We start from the raw sequence: 15,328 nt of genomic DNA, 5'->3' as shown, positions 1-15,328 counted from the left end.
ATTGATCGTGAAAGGATGACGACACTTATCTAGGCGCGAGGAGTTAATAAAGGTGCGGTATTAAATCCTGGCATGGTAAACGATGAAATGCTATTTGGGGCAATCTACAGGTTGAGTTCAAAACTAATGCCAAGAACAGGACAATGAGATTGAAAACACGTGGGATGTGATGGAGACCTCAATGACCTTTACGCATTATGAGAAACGCGAAGCACCTTCTAGCATAGCTCCTACCGCATTTACAACACTTGAAAGGCTTCTCACCAGTATCTTTGGTTGTTAGTAATGAACATTGATGATGTCGTGAAGTAACTTACGGCTTCTCTCGTGCCGCTTCAAGTGTTCCTCCTTGGTGAATACACGTTCGCAATACGCGCATTTCCTCGGTCTGCCTTTGGGGCGCGTCATGGGGCTGGTCAAAGCGACGTTATCAACAGTTCCAGTTTTGCATATAATTACGGTGAAGCGCATTGACTGAGATACCGACAGCTACAGAAGCCAGCGGATGCTGGACGCTGGAGCTCATGCTAGCTTGACTCGGACTAAACCGGATCTGGCTTCCCCGCACTCATGATGTTGCTGGCGGCCCCATGGTCTGGAATTTCCGTCTGCTTTCCGAAAGTCCCGGCTGTCTCCACGCAAATCCAATCATGTTCAAGCAGCGTGTGACGTTGTTCAAACAGTTGTATGCGAGAGTGTTGCAAGGGGCGGAAGTGGAAGGACGAATAGGCACTCCTGAGTAAAGGCGCGACACTTCCCCTCTCTGTCTGACGTCTGTCCCACGGCCCTTCCAGAATAAATGGGTTATCATATAAATGCTAGCATTTGATACTACCGTGGTCTGGATCTCCAAAGTCTTTAGTGATTTATTGGCCATACCTCGCTGTTTCACAGCTCTTTGTCAAAGATAATCAGGATGCTTGACTGGAACGACGACTTGTTCATGTCCGACTGGGACGCAAAATACGTCTCTACCAACATTAAGCCCCAGGCACGGAAATATGACAGGGGCCTGTTCCTCGAACTCAATTCAAAGCTAGCTTCGTCTCATCCGGAGTTAAAACCTTTCAGTCATGCAATCATAGTACGTCAAAAAGTTGAACTGGTCAACGTCTTGCTTCAAGACTATTAACACGTTTGACAGGCTGCCGTGTGTTGCGCTGTCAGTCGTGCAGATGTCGTAGGTCGCTTCTTCGATGATATTACATTTGATTCAACAACAGAAGCTTCTGAGAAGCTCTTTCTTTCCACTCGAGAGGCCATCACCATTGTTTTCCCATACATTGGAATGCCAACCTGTATTCCCGCATGCTATGGGATGATTGGCGTTGTGGAGCGCAAAGGTCCCGCTTATGCCTCTACCAGAGTGCTCAGAAAGACGACAATCGATGAAGAAGACGTCAAGAAGGGTACTGAGCTCAAATCTCGCATATACAGTGGCGTCGGAAATTCAGGCATTTTTAGTCTGATGGATAAATACTTTACTGATCTATGTATGTCATTCCCAGTACATACTCTGCTTATTTTATTTTGCTGACTTTCCTTCTTCAGTTACTTGCTCGACGGTTGTTACATGGGGCTACCTCATCTCAAAGGCGAACGAGGAGGTATTTCAACCAAATGAGTCTCATCTCATTATTGCAGCTTCGATTGCGGCATTGGGGGCTACCCGACAGACGAAGAGTCATATCAAAGCTACGCTGGGGATAGGAAACTCAGTGGAATGTGTAAAGACTGTTTTGGATGTGGTGAAGAAGATTGCGGACTGGGCTGATCGACCTATTGGAGATTTTGACGTAGACGCGCTTTCTCTGGAGATTCAGAACGCTTTAAGGAATTAGCAGAATGAGTAGCATAACTATTGGCTATCCAGAAGTGACTTCAGAAGCCGTGATGAATTGTCATGTTGTACACAGGCAGTGCGTGGTCCTAGCCGAAATATCCAGCAAGGTCTTCATAATAGGCCGGACTGCTTCGGGCTGTCGTAAGAAACAACAGCCAAGATGGGTTCAGTTAAATCGGACATACGGTATTTCGGTACATTGACATTGATCTGATAGACTACAATTCCGGCTCGGCCAAAATGCCCGAGGCAAGCCTTAGAACAGATCTGGCCTATATGGTGTGACTGGTGTAACATATTAGAAGCCCCACCTCGAGAAATGCAGTACATTTAAATACGTGTTGCTCCATTATGTTGAATTTGTGACCTTTACCTTAAATTCCCAGACCAGTGCTTTACCACTATTATCCCTATCTCACAACCCTGACCATACTGTAGCCCGACATGAGCTGGAGCCGCTTAATCCGATTCCTCGATGATGAAGATCAGGTCTGTCTTGGTGATGCGGTTGCAAACCCTGCCCAAGACTTTGCGAGTCTTTTGGAAGCTGGAAGTCTCACTGCCGAAAAGTTAGCTGGAAACGACATATTTGACGCAAAGCCGACAGGCAAGATAGTCCACGTCAAATCGCTTTTGGGGCCCTTGACCCCTCGAGACGTGCCTATTCTACGCTGTGTTGGTTTGAATTACGCAAAGCATAGTATTTCATCACTGTCATTCTTTGTTAGTACTCTCGCACTATATACTGACGATAGTAGTCAAGGAAACAGGGAGAGCTCCACCTCCGCATCCCACAATCTTCATCAAGCCATCCCGCTCAATCACAGGTTGGAATGATGATATCCCTATCCCCAAGATCGCACAGAAAGATCAACTTGACTACGAAGGTGAACTGGTATGTCAAACAATCATGATCCAAAGTTGAATAATACTGACTTGTCTCAGGCTATCGTAATAGGGAAGGAAGGGAAGGATATCTCGACTGAAGATGCATTGAGCTACGTGGCAGGGTATACCGTTGCAAATGATGTCTCAGCCCGTACATGGCAGAGGGACCCAAAGTTCGCAGGGGAGGTCCCACAGTGGTGTTTCTCTAAAGGATTCGATTCCTTTGCTCCTCTGGGTCCGGTGCTTGTGTCCCCGAGCGTGAGTTCTATCAACGGCGAAGTTTCAGAGCTGAGTTAACTGGAACATAGGTCCTTGGCGCAGCTGGGGATCTCATCCTACAGACCAAGGTGAATGGAGAGGTTCGCCAGGAGGCGAACACCAGTGATCTAGTGTTCGACGTGAAGAGGATCATTGCGTTTGTCAGTCAGGGTACAACACTCGAAAAGGGCTCGGTGATCCTGACTGGCACACCGGGTGGAGTGGCTTTGGGGATGAAACCGCCCAAATGGTTAAAGGATGGAGATGTTGTACAAGTTTCTATCAGCGGGATTGGAACTATATGCAACCAAATGGTTTTCCAGTGAGATAGTAGACAAGAAAGATAAATAGATAGGTAAGGTCCGGGGTCTTGATCTGGGGTGTTCACTACCAACTAACACTTTTGATTTAAACCTCTGTTAAGTTTACCACTTTTACAGCTCCGTTTAACGCTTGGGCTTGTAGGTCTCAGGCTGTATGTCAAGGATGACAGCGCGATGTTATATGTTTTGGATTACTTTTACTCACCAATATTAGGTAATAACTTTTGGGTAAATGCTGCAAAATCTGCATTTGTCCTCTTTATTGGTTGATTCTAGCTACTCTGGCTTTCACAAAGCCATACCGCTATGTTAACTCACGGAAAGGCACTCAGTCCAATATCCGCGTTTTAAGCCATTACTTAGGCACTCTAATAGAAGGCTTGCAACCCTGTGATACCCTTTCCAACAATCATCGCTGCTTCCATGTTAGAACCGTGACCCAATCTCGGCAATGAGACTTACAGTGAATATCGGACTGTCCTTCGTATGTTTGCACCACGAAGAGATTTGCGACATGACGTCCTTCTAGAGTCAGCACCAACAAATGCGGAGAAGGGATGTCATAAATCGCTGACCTATATGATATTCGTCTGAGGCGGCATTTCTAGCGACTCTCGTCAGTGTCAGTCAAGATGAAAAGGGACAAGAACCTCACCCTCCAAAGATCTCTTGCAGACTAGTAATGGTCAGTAAATTATCGTAGGAGTGACGGAGCTTAACTTACGTGCGGGCACCAGCTAACGCCCGATCACAATTCTGTCTCTTGATGATCGAAATCATCTCAGGTGCCAACGTGCCCTCATCCTTAAGTCTTCCCACTTGAATAGCTGCCAGAGTACCGTAAGCTGCATCAGTGAGCGCGTCACTGAGTTTCTTCTGCACAAGCTGATACTTTGCAAGTGGGTTACCGAACTGCTTTCTGTCCAGTGCATATGTCCTTGCGCGGTCAATACAGTCCTCCAGAGCTCCCATTGTACCAAAGGCGATACCATATCGGGCTGAGTTGAGGCAGCTGAAAGGTCCCTTGAGACCTTCCACCTGGAGCATGTTTTCTTCGGGTACTGGGCAGGAATCGAGCTGGATCATACCGGTAATGGATGCTCTCAGGCCATTCTTCTCCTTGATAGCAGGCGTTTCAAGAGTTCCAGGAGGGCACTGATCTCGTTCTATGAGGAACCCACGAATCTTGCCCGTGGTCTCTAGTTTGGCCCAGACCAGAAGCAGATCAGCTATGGGAGAGTTGGTGATCCAAGTCTTTGCTCCAGAAATTGAATAGTATCCTTTCCTTGTTGGATGTGGACGTGCGATAGTCTCCATTGACCCAGGATCAGAGCCGTGATTTGGCTCTGTCAAACCAAAGCATCCAATCATGGTTCCTTGACCTAATGAGGAAAGAAAGCGGTCCTTCTGCTCTTCCGTGCCGTGTTCGGCAATGGGACCCATAACAAGAGAGCTTTGGACAGACATACCGGACCTGTAGCCTGAGTCGACGCGTTCGACTTCTTTTGTGATGAGACCTGAGGCCACACTGCTAACACCCGCGCATCCATGGGTCGATATTGTGGCTCCAAGAAGGCCCAGCTCTCCCATTTCCCTGAGAATGTTCCGGTCATAATGCTCACTTCGGTAAGCCTCTTTTCTTGAAGGTCAGTGCAGAGCTCAAAGCTACGGGGCGAGTTACTTGCCGAGTACTCGAGGTAGTAGGCGCTCTTGGCAGTATGCTCGAGCAGTCTCCTGAATGTCAAGTTCTTCCGAGGTGAGCAAACTCTTTGAAGAGACAGGATCCTCCCAATCAAAGCGGGCCAACGAAAGGTTTCTGCGGCCTGCTGCGATTACTCTAAGAGTGTTCCGAGGTTGAATACGTCGGCGCAAAAGAAAGGACATGATGGCTGATAGTGTTGGTTGGGAGTTTCTTCAAAAGAGAGAACGTGAGCCTAAGTTGGAAGCTGAGCTGGCGTTGTAGAGCAAGGTTTAGTCTGTTGACCACAATCGTTTTGCAGAATTGCTATGTTATTGCGCCATATGATGCCCTCAAGTCTCCGTAATGAAGAATTATGGACATACTCTACCTGGAGTCTACGGCGCCGAACTCGCAAGCAATTCCGATCTGCATGATGTACTTTGTCGGCAAAATCCCCATTACGCCGATTATGCCGAGTCAGCTTTTACTGTACTTGACGGGTGAAAGCCTGGGGCCCCGCGTTTTACAAAATGGTGAGGGGAAATCTAGACCAGCGCGAGATCACTGGGCGAGATCACGATTCCATAATCTCCGGACTGGACTCCACACTAGCTCGATAAGTATTAGCCATGTTGGTGTTCTCGCACGAACTCGGTATTTCGGACGGAATATCCGTGGCTTGCATGAGAGGTGGAAATGGCCCAACGGATGATGCCGTAATACTTCATTATGTCCAGCCACTTTACGTTTGTTAGGGTCTCTCATATGTCAGGCTCTGGTGGGAAGAAGATGGATTTGGGATGCACGAGCCCTAACATGACTCAGATTGGCTGACGTCGAAAGGACATAGGGCTTGTTGTGCACTGGTGTTGGGAATTGGATGACAATGCTGAGATGTCATGACGAGTAGACAATCTGGATTACTTTATCCTTTTTTCTTGGGAATCACTCTGGTAGCCCGTTAATTCTTGATGCGTCTAGCAATCTTGGGACGTTGCCCGATGTTAACTAATATTAAGCCTTATACCTCAGAGGAAGGTGTCATTGAACAGTCGACAGGAAGAACATGAGTATGAGACAGGTGAATAGAAGGAGCATCAAATATCAGATTCAATGGGATTTTTCATATCGCACCGCCAATTTCACATCTCGAGACAACCTCCTGTACAAATTATAATTCATTATATTTTGCTAGTTCGAGCTGACTACCTAGTACCTACTTGCGTGAAAGAACCTGCTGCAAAGCTGATCGCAAAGTCGCGGTAGGGTCTTGGGGCCGATCAAACGATCGCCAGCCAATATGACGATCAGGTCGAACCAAAAGAGCCCCACGGTCACTAATCTCACGTCGATCCGTCCATTCAGCCAAGACATCGGCATAAGTACAACCCTGGCCAACAAAGTACACAGGTAACTTGACACCAAGCTCTTTGCTGACAACAGCAGCAGCCTCCTCCCAAGGCTTTCCGCCAATACCAACGACAAGACCAAAGCTGCCATGCTCAAAGATATCCAGGACCGAGATGCGCTTTTTGTTGAGCTCTATCCAAGCATGCGGGATGTAGGCACCCGGGTGAGTCGTGGGGTGATAGAACAGAACAGGGTCACGCTCATATTCAGGGAACGGTGTTCCGTCGTCAGCCACAGCAACCGAGTTGGCATAACGATGGCCCAGATGTACTCCAAGAGGATTGGAACGACGATTACCACGGTCTATCGTCTTCCTCAGAAACTCGCGGCGCTCAGATGCGCCATCAGCGTCGGAGAAGAGCTCCTCGAGCTTCGCAAAACCATCGTCTCGGGACTGACCTCGCTCAAACCCGAGGGCACCGGGAAGAAGTGCCATGTCGTGAAGCGTCTCAATTGCGTGATCGACAATCTGTTTGCCGATGGGCTGTCTCTCCTGGTTGTAACTCTCGAGAATACCCTCACCAGCCTGTCCCTTGATGACAGCGGCTAGCTTCCATGAGAGGTTGTAAGCATCTTGTACACAGGTGTTGCTTCCGAGTCCACTGGCGGGAGGGTGACGGTGAGCCGCGTCTCCAGAAAGGAAAATCCGGCCGTGACGATACTCAGTCGCGACAACATGGTTGACTTGCCACTTTCCCTTGTGCTTCACCCGGATCGGAAGAGAGTCTGGAATGGCCAACGCGCTACGGGCATGAGCAATGATAGCTTCGTCGCTCATGTCAGGCTCCCCATCAGCGGCGTTGTACTGTCGATTGACAATCCACTCGTCCCAGGGCTTCTTGAGGATACAGGTTCCCGAACCAACCCAGTACGCATCACCGGGCTGCAGCATCAAGTAGATACAAGCCGGGCGATGAGCGACGTACTGGGTCAAATCCATCTCAACCCACGAACTTATCATATGCATAAGTCCTGGCTCCCCAACGAAACCGAATCCGATTTTCTGGGCCACCGTCGACCTTGCTCCATCTGCACCAACAGCGTAACGGGCACGGACGATGTACTCTCCTTGGCTGGTCCTTTCACGTACTCTGGCGACAACACCCTCATCAGACTGCTGAATGTCCACCAGCTCGTGGTAGAAGCGTATGTCAGCTCCTTTCTCTCGTGCCCTGTGCAGCAAGATAGGCTCCATGTTGTTCTGGGGCGTGTTCCACATCTTGCTAGGACTAGCCTTTGCGAAGTCGGTCAGCTGATGGTCACCTCCGCCGTAGCAACTGTAGCGCCCAATCTCCATGCCTGTGAGACTAGTAGCCATGACCATGTTGCCAATCTCGGGCATGCAGGTTCCTGCGGCTTGGATGAGCTCTTCGATGCCCATGTCGCGGAAGATCTCCATGGTCCGCTGGTTGGTGACGTGGGCACGTGGAGCTGGTGCGGTACCGCTGTGCTTTGCGATAGCGAACACTTTTACGTTCAGAGCTGCCAGCATGGCTGCAAATGATAGCCCAGATACACCAGCGCCTACAATGAGGACATCGGTTTCAATCTCGGGCAATTGCGATGACTGGGAGTCCAAACGACTAGTAATTCTTTAGTTTTTGAGATAGCGAATGTAATGCCATTCAAACTTACGTTGACTCGGAGTTCGTGGTTGCAACCATGGTAGCGGTTGCGAGAGTCTGCTTCTTGAGAAGTGGGTTGGCTCAATATGTGTGTGTTGGAACTTGATGATGGTGATGCAGCTCAAGCCAAGCCGTCGGGTGGATGTAAACTAAAACTTGGTATTGGCTGAATCGGGATAGTTCTTGATCCAATCCTTGAGCCGTTATTTTGTGTGTAGAAGCCGACAATAATTAACTCCTAATATACGACATTAAAAGTCGACTCTTACTGATGGTCAGCCGGAACAGGGGCCTCAATTTCCGCCTCTAAGCCGGGACGGAGTTCTGTAAGTCTGTCACTCAGGCACTATACTTTTCTCGTGACTCAGCGGGGTAGGTCTCCTTGGCACCTCGGCCTGCATCTGCCGGGTAGAACAGGCATTCCTATGTTCATGTTAGGAATGGAAAGCAAGTAGTTCCTCTACACAGTACCATTACATTGTATTTTTCTTCAACATGCTAGGTTTATTCAAATCCATCTTCAACAACTCAATTTAGTTCACTTATTGACGCACTTGTATATGGCTAGGTCTACAATTGGTTCGCCATCCCTGGTTTTTGGGAAGCGCAGCTATCATGGTGCACACGCCCTATGCGAGCGACTTCAGTCTTTCCCTACCAATGATTGACATCCCATAACCCTTCAAACTCTCTAATCAATTAAACCTCGGGTTACTGTTTCTGATAGTTCTGAAGCCCAGATTTCGCTGAAAGAAGGCCATGCCACTACGAAACCTTGTGGATCTCGTCGCGTGATCACGGCTTTTCGGGATTTCGGAATTTCTGCCAGCCACGCAACAACCACCTTTGACTGCCCATATTCAGACAAGGGCACTCTGATCTTAGTGACTCTAGAACCAATTCTCTAACGAATCCGCCGTTGCGTAGAGGGCGTCATTCGTTCGTACTGGGCAGATTTTCGGCAGTATGCTGTATAGTGCCGTTCCTAAGTTTAGCAGTGCAGTTCATCTTGGGTCGCGTTACATTGTTGGCAAGCAAGCAAAATATAGAGCATTTTCCATTTCCAGTGGCGAGATTAACTCGACTTCCAACGCTTTGGTAACTTTGTTCAATGGTTTTGTTTATGTTATCGTGAAAACGTTTTCCTTTTCTCGCTCCTCAGTTCACATCGTCAAGAGACATGTCGAACCTCTCTACTCAAGAAGAAGATAATTATCTTTTCAAGTCTAACAACATGAGTATCACGATGAAGCCTTCTTCGGTGGATGCCTTGTTGCCCTCGTTCAACAAGTATCCCTTCTGGTTTGGAGGCAGCGCCAGTGCAATGGCTACCTTGCTCACCCACCCACTGGACCTAGGTTAGACTTTGCACTCACTCAACGTCATATCACTCACAGACATGCAGTAAAAGTCCGTCTCCAGTCCACAATCACGCCAGCTCGGCTTTCAATGGCAGGGATGGCCAGTCGTGTCATCACCACTGAGGGTTATGCTGGGCTCTATGCTGGCTTGAGTGCAGCCATTCTCAGACAATTCACCTATTCAACCATCCGCTTCGGAGTCTATGAGGATCTGAAATCACGCCTAAGTCATGATACCGGGACATCTCATTCCCCCATGGTGCTGATCTGTTTATCGGCTCTCTCGGGTTTCATTGGCGGCGTGGCTGGTAACCCAGCAGACATTGTCAACGTGCGGATGCAGTCTGACATGACAAGACCACTAGCAGAGCAGAGGAACTACAAGCATGTGTTTGATGGTATAATACATATCACCAGGAATGAGGGTTTAAGTTCTCTCTATCGTGGAGTAGGCGCCAACGCCCTTCGTGCATCTCTCATGAACTCCTCACAGCTGGCCTCTTACGACATGGCCAAGGCATCATGCATAAGGACATTTGGGATGAATGATGATACCATAACTCATCTAGTGGCATCTTCCCTGGCTGGTATTGTAGCGACAACTGTTTGCTCGCCCGTAGACGTGGTCAAGACTCGCATTATGGGCTCAACAAATGGGGAACATGTATGGCAGATCATAAAACGATCAACCTTGTCTGAAAGCCCATTGTGGGTTTTTAAAGGATGGGTTCCTAGCTTTCTGCGTCTTGGGCCTCAGACTGTCCTCACTCTGCTGATTCTTGAGCAACACAAGAAGCTATATGCCAAGATGGGCGTTTGAGCGAAGTGACGCTGTACCTTGCTAATCACTGGTGTCTGAAGTAGAAGCTAGATTGTGCCTTCTCATATTTGTTGTTGTTTTTATGGTATAGGTATTATAGAATAGATGTATTATGTCCAAAATTACGTCGTGCTTTCCCTCAAGCTCAGGTTCTTTTCTCCATGATTGAAGTGAAAGCTGAATAATTTGATGTGCCTGAGCCGGCTGGAAATGGTGGATGACACACTTCTTGCTTAATTCGTTCTATTGTGTGTATTGTTCTAGGCTCTATTGCGCTAAGCTTCCGCCTACATTCCGTCCGTACTCCGTGCACTATTAGTCGCTGTTGGCGATTGTAGGAGCTCGGGTTAGGCGAGAATTCCGGCCTCTGCCAGCTAAGCTGAGCGCCAAGCTCCGGGCATTATTCCTTTACTTCCGTAGAGCTCATGATCAGTTCCATTAAATGTCTACAAATAAAAGGTAGATTTACATTTACCAACATACACCTTGATTGTCTATCTAAACTTTCTAGCATCTCACCTATCAGGCTATCATACGCATACACATTCACAATCATGGCTCCTGCTAGAGGAAAAGTCGCTTTCGTTACGGGTGCCAACGGTATCACTGGCAATGCCATTATTGAGCACCTCATCCGCAAGCCAGAGTCCGAATGGTGAGTCGCTCAACTCATAGTGCCAAAAAGGCATAACTGATAAGGGTTACGCAGGTCCAAGATCATTATCACATCCCGACGAGTTCCCAAGCAAAGCCTATGGCAAGACCACCGAATCAGGTTCATTGCTCTCGACTTTTTGAACCCCGTGGAAGAGTTGATCCAGCGTATGGCACCTCTGTGCCACGACGTGACTCACGCATTCTTCACGTCCTACGTTCACACAGCAGACTTTGCCAAGCTGCGCGATAGCAACATTCCTTTATTCCACAACTTTCTAGTCGCCATAGATATCGTTGCAGCAAGTACACTGCAGCGGGTCTGTCTCCAAACCGGCGGAAAGGTTAGTAAACCTTGCTGAACCATCTCGTACCGTGGACTAACAAGAGTCTGTCTAGTACTATGGCCCCCATCTTGGACCTACCGAAGTTCCCCTTCATGAAGAGATGGGCCGCTACGAGGACAAAGGCGAGAACTTTTACTACCCGCAAGAAGATTTCCTCTCGACTCTAGCAGCCAAGCGCTCTTGGAACTGGAACATCATCCGTCCAAATGCCATCATCGGTTATACACCCGCAGGTATGATTGCGTTGCCAGCGACAACATCGTAGCACCTGATTAACTCGAATTGTAGGAAACGGTATGTCTATGGCGCTCACATTGGCGATTTACATGCTGGTTTGCCGCGAGATGGGAGTGCCTCCCGTGTTTCCGGGCAACAAGTTCTTCTTCAACCAATGCGTTGACGATTCCTCGTACGCCCCCAGCATCGCTGATCTGAGTGTATGGGCCGTCACCGACGAGCACACCAAGAATGAGGCGTTCAACCACCAGAATGGTGATGTTTTTGTCTGGAAGCAGCTCTGGGGCAGGCTTGGACGATACTTTGGCATTGAGGTAAGTTAATCTACGTTCACCCTCGACTTCTTGGGGTTAATCGTCTTCAGGTCCCAGAGTTCACCGAGTGGGCAGCCGAGGGAGACCAGCAGCGCATGGCGAACAATTTCCTCATGACTGAGTGGCACAAGGACAAGAAGCAAGTATGGGAGAGAGTAGTAGCCAAGTACGGCGGTCAACTCGAAGCTTTCGAGTGGGGCACCTGGGACTTCTTCGACTGGGCCGTTGGAAAGGCTTGGTTGACCATTGGCAGCGTAGGCAAAGCGCGCAAGTTTGGCTGGAAGCGCTACGACGATACTTATGACACGTACGTCGAGACTTTCCGCGCCTTTGAGAATGCGGGTGTTCTGCCGTATGCGGATGTCTTGCGAGCTGAGAACAAGGGTCAGGCTACGCAGGCCAGCCTTGCTCCTCATCCTTATGATGCTGTCACTCTGATGAAGGCAAAGGTTAAGAAGGAACAGAATGGCGTTGCGACTAATGGTGTCAACCACGATGGGTTGAAGAATGGGCTTGAGAATGGGGTCCAGAACGGGCATATTGAGAATGAGGAGCTGGCAGTGAAGGTTTAAGGCAGCAATGGGAGAGTTTGTGTTCTACGGATACGTACAACTCTAATTGCTGGTTTTTTAGTATGATGTGTGCAGTGATTTGATCGCGTTAATTTCTTTGTTCATTTACTATCAACTATCAGGTTCTCTCATACAATTACAATTTATCTTACACATTTACGGCGACATATTTTGGTCTGTGAATGACTCCATTCGGACCTATCTTTCGCATCGCCATCTCCCAGCGATCTACTGTCCCTCTACCTTAATGCAAATAATCTGTCAACTTCAAAGTCACCATCTAACTTAAACCCATGCTCCTCCTTCGCTGTCCTCGGTCAACGTCCATAAGTCAAATCATTTGACTCTCTTGGCATGCATCAATCTTAACGATTGATCGAACTCCGAACAGGAACGCGTAGATAATCTACGTGGCTTCGGATATTCCAACACGCACCTATTCGCAAGCCGGAATTGCTATTCCGTCTGGACACTGGTGTACAGTTGTACCGAATAGATCCCATGTACTCTTGGCTCACATGCCACGCTGGTGTGGCAGTCCACAGCGGTCTGGCCTCGTAGCCGCTTCGCCTCAAGCAAGATAAGCGATCCCCGCGTCCTTGTTCCCTTACAGAGCCGGTATCATCATTTCGGTGAAGAATACGTCTCAGATTAGCGACTCAATGACATTTTCTCAAGTCATATGTCAATTGCGTCCTGCATATAAAGTACGCATAGCTAGAATGTAGAAGGAACTGCATTCATTTGCATTCCATCGAGCCAGAGACCTCGCCAGGTACTGGAGATGCAATGGCGCAAACTGGAGATAAGATTTGAGCTTGGCGTTCTGGACTGACCGGGTCGCCGGAAATCAAGGGGCATTCCAGAACAGGCTAGCCAAGCTGGCATTTGGCTACGCCCGTCACACGACGGGAAGCCACTCTACCCCACGGGGCCCCGGATTTCGCAATTTCGGAACTGCCATGCTGTGTTTGTTCTTGACTGTCCAAGCTTTGACAACGCAAATTGTATTTGTATAGACAAATGGGCGGCTTCATTCCCACATCTGCAGCACTCGACTTGCATAGCTCGAGATCAAACACCATTACCCAACTTGAAAGTTATCATGGAGAAGCCAGAGGTGGAGCACCTTTCCAATGACGAGAAGTCAGACGGCTCTCGCGTTGTTGACAAGTTCCCGCCAGAGGCTCGAGCTGAAGCTGGGGTTCTTCTCCAGGTTGAGCGTGCCGAAGGGACCTCTCTGCGTCTTGCTGAAGATGGACATGTAAGTCTTGCAATTCACAGGTTACCATGACTGCTGACAGTTGCATTCTTCTAGACCGTGCTTTTGCCCCAGCCGACAGACGATCCCAATGACCCCTTGAACTGGTCATCGCGAAAGAAGCACCTCATTCTCCTGGTTGTGGCCTGGGCTGCTCTCACTTCAGATTTTACATCCGCTGCTGGTAGCGCCCCGGTCATTCTTCAGGCCGCCGAATGGCACAAGTCTCCAAACTCGGTCAATCATAATAATAGCATCAACGTCCTCATGATGTAAGCGGTCTTTACCTTGCTTCTCGTCATGACTTTTACTAATTTGTTCTCAGGGCCATTGGTGGCTTGATCTGGGTTCCCATGACTTCCATCATTGGACGAGCACCGACCTTGTTTTGGTCCACCTTCCTCGGTCTTATCTTCTCGATCCTTTCATCCGTTTCCACCGATTTTGAGATGTTCATGGGCGTCCGAGCCATTCAGGGCCTCTTCCTTACATCTGGTCAGACGATCGCGATCGCCTTCATCAAAGATATCTTCTTCTTCCACGAACGAGCGCGAAAGATCGGCCTTTGGGCTCTCATGTATATCACATCTCCATACTGGGGCCCACTGCTCGCCAACTTTGTCATTGGAGAGACCCATGAATGGCAGGATGCCTTTTGGCTTGGAGTCGGGGTCAATGGCATGAGCTTGCTTCTTATCTTGACTTTTCTGGATGAAACTTGGTACAATCGTGATTTGCCTTCATCTGCTCAACCATCTCGAAGCCAAGGTTTCTTCTCTCGACTGCTTCGGCTTACTGGTCTATGGCAGATGAAGTATCATTCTGGATACTTCGAGTCTGTTTATGATGCCTACAAGAGAGTCCTCCTGATCCTGTCGAAGCCTGTCATTCTCCTCGTCCTCGCTGCTTAGTAAGTTTGTTCTGCGCCTTTCTGTAACAGTCCAAGAGCTAACCAAATATCCCCAGCTTCATGTGCTTTGCATGGTCGATCGGTATTAATATTTCGACCGCCATCCTCTTTGGTCTTCCTCAGGAGATGGGAGGCTATGGCTACAGCTTTACTCAACTGGGATACCTACACTTTGCTCCAATCGTCGGCGTTTTCCTGGGCGAGATCTTTGGTCACTTCTTCAACGACCACCTCACTCGGCGCTATGTCCGAAAGCACAACGGTGTCTTTGAGCCCGAGGCTCGTCTCATGACCATCTACATCTCGGCTATCCCCATGATCGCCGGCCTCGTCTTGATGGGACAAGCCCTGCATAAGCATCTTTCAGTTGCAGCAATCGTCGTAGGATGGGGCATGCATGCTTTTGGAATCATGCTCGCGTCTGTCGCCGTGGCTTCATACCTCTTGGATGCGTACCCGTCTGCCCCTGCAGAAGTTTGTGGTTTGACCAACGTGTTCCGAGCTTTGAGTGGTTTCAGTGTCGGATATTACCAGCAGCCGTGGGGAGCCAAGGTTGGTTACGATGTAAGCTTTGGGACTCAAGCTTGCATTGTAGCGGCGAGTATGATTCTGATCGCGATTGTTCATCGCTTTGGCCATCAGCTCCGTTTGAAGTTTGGTCAGGTTAGGTGAAACAGGGAGGTCTGAGATTGAGAGGGCGCAGACAGTACGATAGCCTTGGGGGAGTGATTTCGGCGTCGTTATGTTAGGTCTGGCTAGAGAAGATCGCTAAGATTAAGGTTTATAATACGCCGCGTTATCCGAGTGAGATCTATCTGCCGATG

General features: G+C 48.8%; 7 protein-coding genes across 7 annotated transcripts; 5 read left to right on the top strand and 2 right to left on the bottom strand.

Moving 5' to 3' along the window:
* Window positions 1-916: 916 nt before the first annotated feature.
* On the top strand, window positions 917-1,841 carry FOXG_10221 (uncharacterized protein; the record flags this gene model as incomplete). Its single annotated transcript, XM_018389466.1, has 3 exons — window positions 917-1,084; window positions 1,145-1,493; window positions 1,552-1,841. The coding sequence occupies 3 exons, from the start codon at window positions 917-919 to the stop codon at window positions 1,839-1,841; spliced, it is 807 nt and encodes a 268-aa protein (XP_018247743.1).
* Window positions 1,842-2,287: 446 nt separating this feature from the next.
* Window positions 2,288-3,315, top strand: FOXG_10220 (5-carboxymethyl-2-hydroxymuconate isomerase; the record flags this gene model as incomplete). Its single annotated transcript, XM_018389465.1, has 4 exons — window positions 2,288-2,543; window positions 2,602-2,738; window positions 2,789-2,989; window positions 3,040-3,315. 4 exons carry the CDS (start codon window positions 2,288-2,290, stop codon window positions 3,313-3,315), a joined length of 870 nt encoding a protein of 289 aa, XP_018247742.1.
* Window positions 3,316-3,680: 365 nt separating this feature from the next.
* Window positions 3,681-5,196, bottom strand: FOXG_10219 (glutaryl-CoA dehydrogenase; the record flags this gene model as incomplete). The annotated part of the gene is made up of 6 exons (XM_018389464.1): window positions 3,681-3,727; window positions 3,775-3,834; window positions 3,888-3,916; window positions 3,968-3,988; window positions 4,037-4,951; window positions 4,994-5,196. The coding sequence occupies 6 exons, from the start codon at window positions 5,194-5,196 to the stop codon at window positions 3,681-3,683; spliced, it is 1,275 nt and encodes a 424-aa protein (XP_018247741.1).
* A 1,013-nt stretch (window positions 5,197-6,209) lies between these two features.
* On the bottom strand, window positions 6,210-8,067 carry FOXG_10218 (uncharacterized protein; the record flags this gene model as incomplete). Its single annotated transcript, XM_018389463.1, has 2 exons — window positions 6,210-7,986; window positions 8,039-8,067. 2 exons carry the CDS (start codon window positions 8,065-8,067, stop codon window positions 6,210-6,212), a joined length of 1,806 nt encoding a protein of 601 aa, XP_018247740.1.
* A 1,141-nt stretch (window positions 8,068-9,208) lies between these two features.
* On the top strand, window positions 9,209-10,209 carry FOXG_10217 (uncharacterized protein; the record flags this gene model as incomplete). Its single annotated transcript, XM_018389462.1, has 2 exons — window positions 9,209-9,386; window positions 9,434-10,209. 2 exons carry the CDS (start codon window positions 9,209-9,211, stop codon window positions 10,207-10,209), a joined length of 954 nt encoding a protein of 317 aa, XP_018247739.1.
* Window positions 10,210-10,763: 554 nt separating this feature from the next.
* On the top strand, window positions 10,764-12,333 carry FOXG_10216 (uncharacterized protein; the record flags this gene model as incomplete). Its single annotated transcript, XM_018389461.1, has 5 exons — window positions 10,764-10,864; window positions 10,919-11,207; window positions 11,263-11,443; window positions 11,499-11,761; window positions 11,812-12,333. 5 exons carry the CDS (start codon window positions 10,764-10,766, stop codon window positions 12,331-12,333), a joined length of 1,356 nt encoding a protein of 451 aa, XP_018247738.1.
* Window positions 12,334-13,438: 1,105 nt separating this feature from the next.
* On the top strand, window positions 13,439-15,176 carry FOXG_10215 (uncharacterized protein; the record flags this gene model as incomplete). The annotated part of the gene is made up of 4 exons (XM_018389460.1): window positions 13,439-13,597; window positions 13,652-13,866; window positions 13,920-14,504; window positions 14,561-15,176. 4 exons carry the CDS (start codon window positions 13,439-13,441, stop codon window positions 15,174-15,176), a joined length of 1,575 nt encoding a protein of 524 aa, XP_018247737.1.
* Window positions 15,177-15,328: the final 152 nt, after the last annotated feature.

This window comes from Fusarium oxysporum, chromosome 11 (assembly GCF_000149955.1).
Source record: "Fusarium oxysporum f. sp. lycopersici 4287 chromosome 11, whole genome shotgun sequence".
NCBI classification, from domain to species: domain Eukaryota; kingdom Fungi; phylum Ascomycota; class Sordariomycetes; order Hypocreales; family Nectriaceae; genus Fusarium; species Fusarium oxysporum.
Note: the sequence above shows the minus strand (reverse complement) of the source record. Positions and strands in the feature narration are given on the sequence as shown.